This window comes from Perkinsus marinus (genome assembly GCF_000006405.1).
Source record: "Perkinsus marinus ATCC 50983 genomic scaffold scf_1104296931648, whole genome shotgun sequence".
Lineage (NCBI taxonomy): Eukaryota > Perkinsozoa > Perkinsida > Perkinsidae > Perkinsus > Perkinsus marinus.
The window spans coordinates 59135-61148 of record NW_003215684.1 but is presented as its reverse complement, the minus strand read 5'-3'; the positions used below and the strand labels follow the sequence as shown (position 1 = coordinate 61148).

General features: G+C 49.4%; 1 protein-coding gene across 1 annotated transcript; it reads right to left on the bottom strand.

Annotated features, from left to right (window-relative positions):
• Window positions 1-32: 32 nt before the first annotated feature.
• Pmar_PMAR028387 (hypothetical protein) lies at window positions 33-1832 on the bottom strand (the record flags this gene model as incomplete). Its single annotated transcript, XM_002786271.1, has 5 exons — window positions 33-125; window positions 175-291; window positions 369-485; window positions 1499-1590; window positions 1706-1832. The coding sequence occupies 5 exons, from the start codon at window positions 1830-1832 to the stop codon at window positions 33-35; spliced, it is 546 nt and encodes a 181-aa protein (XP_002786317.1).
• Between the last annotated feature and the right edge of the window lie 182 nt (window positions 1833-2014).

The window sequence follows — 2014 nt, the reverse complement described above, 5'->3', positions numbered from 1 at the left end:
ACCTCTCGCTAGGATGGTGCTAAAAGCCGCATTCACCCCTCAAGCCTACCGTGCATGAAGTTGCCATTTCCCACTCGGCATTCGATCACCTTCTCGCCAAGGACCGCCTCAATATGATGCCGAACCTACACGTGAACTCAGAAAAAGTGATACCACTCCTTCGCTGCATCCTACCGCGACGGCCATAGCAGGGGCAAATCCGAAGACCGTAACCCAACATCCTGAGGGCCGTCCAGCGCCCATCGCCGAAAGCCCACCTAGAGATGCTCCGGCGCTCGCCAAAGGACCAAACTAAAGACGCGAAATAACACAACAGATGACCACAGTAGCGAACATCCCATCTCGAAATCTGGGAACAACCCTACTACTCCCACATCATCAGCTGTATATGCGCCGCTCCTATTGTGCACAATTCCACTCGTATCCAACAGCCCTCTAGCACTACCACCTGCTGGTCCTCCCTTAGCAGGGAAGCTTGAAAACATCTGACAAAGAAGCCCTCTTAATACGTAGTAACAACATTGTTGTTGTTATTGTTCATCAAGCCACTCGTCGACAAGCATGAGGAGGAGGGGAGGTGTAATGATGATAGACGCCCTCGACATTCAGTAACGTAGTGGGGACTATTGGCTGGGTGGGGCCGCTATGCCCGCTATGGACAATGCATTGAGAAAGTTGTCTCTCGAATGGGGCCGCTATGCCCGCTATGGACAATGCATTGAGAAAGTTGTCTCGCGAATGGGGCCGCTATGCCCGCTATGGACAATGTTATTGAGAAAGTTGTCTCGCGAATGGGGCCGCTATGCCCGCTATGGACAATGTTATTGAGAAAGTTGTCTCTCGAATGGGGCCGCTATGCCCGCTATGGACAATGCATTGAGAAAGTTGTCTCGCGAATGGGGCCGCTATGCCCGCTATGGACAATGTTATTGAGAAAGTTGTCTCTCGAATGGGGCCGCTATGCCCGCTATGGACAATGCCATTGAGAAAGTTGTCTCGCGAATGGGGCCGCTATGCCCGCTATGGACAATGTCATTAAGAAAGTTGTCTCGCGAATGGGGCCGCTATGCCCGATGGACAAATTGCCCAGGGCAATCCCATTCAGAAATCTTTCAGGTGAGTGGGGCCGCTATGCCCACTATGGACAATACAATCCAAAATTGATTTGGCGAGTGGGGTCGCTATGCCTGTGGTCCAAGATTTCTCATGGGCGATTAAAGATATTGATGTAGCGCTGAGGCTCAAGTAAAAGCATCACATTAGCGAATAAGAAACTGACTTTCAGCGAGGCACTGTAAATAGTTCAGTTCCGCCAATAGATACATTGATTCCATGATTGATGAAAGTAATTTCACAGATAGGGACATTCGGGGAACCACACAGTCACCCAAAGAATCATCTCCGCAACGATATGTCTCTGAATGATATAATCAGCGGACTAGTCTGCTATATATAAAGTTCCTATTCAATCAACCAAATACCCCCTCCCAGTTAATACAGTGGGTATGTCATCGCCTGGTGGTGGTAGGTCCTCCCTTGCAGCATAGTCCAATGGATCCGAGCCAACGTATCCTCTCTGTGTTGGAGCACCTACAGAATCTCAACTACAGGCAAGATGACGCTAAACGCTAAGAAATCACAAGACTAGACGGAGTGAATAACTCACTACTGACTGATAAGTTCAGACTAATCACATCGATCTTACCACTATCCCCGAAGAGATCAGCCTGCTGCTGCTTCAAGCCATAGCTAAGTGGGCCTTTGTCCTCCGAGTGGTGCCCAAAGAGACCTCCACTTCTTGGAGGGGTATCATTGGATGGTGGCCGAAACATGATATTGGGAACCCTACTGAATGACGCCAACTCGTGAAAGACAAGGAACCCTGCTTGAGAACAGTTGCAAGGACCCCGTATGAGCCTTCTCCGTATCGGTGAAATAAGAAGTACAGCACGTCTACAACACAAACAGAAAGTATGCGAACAACATACGGGTGAAAGCTCAAACCAACCGGAAA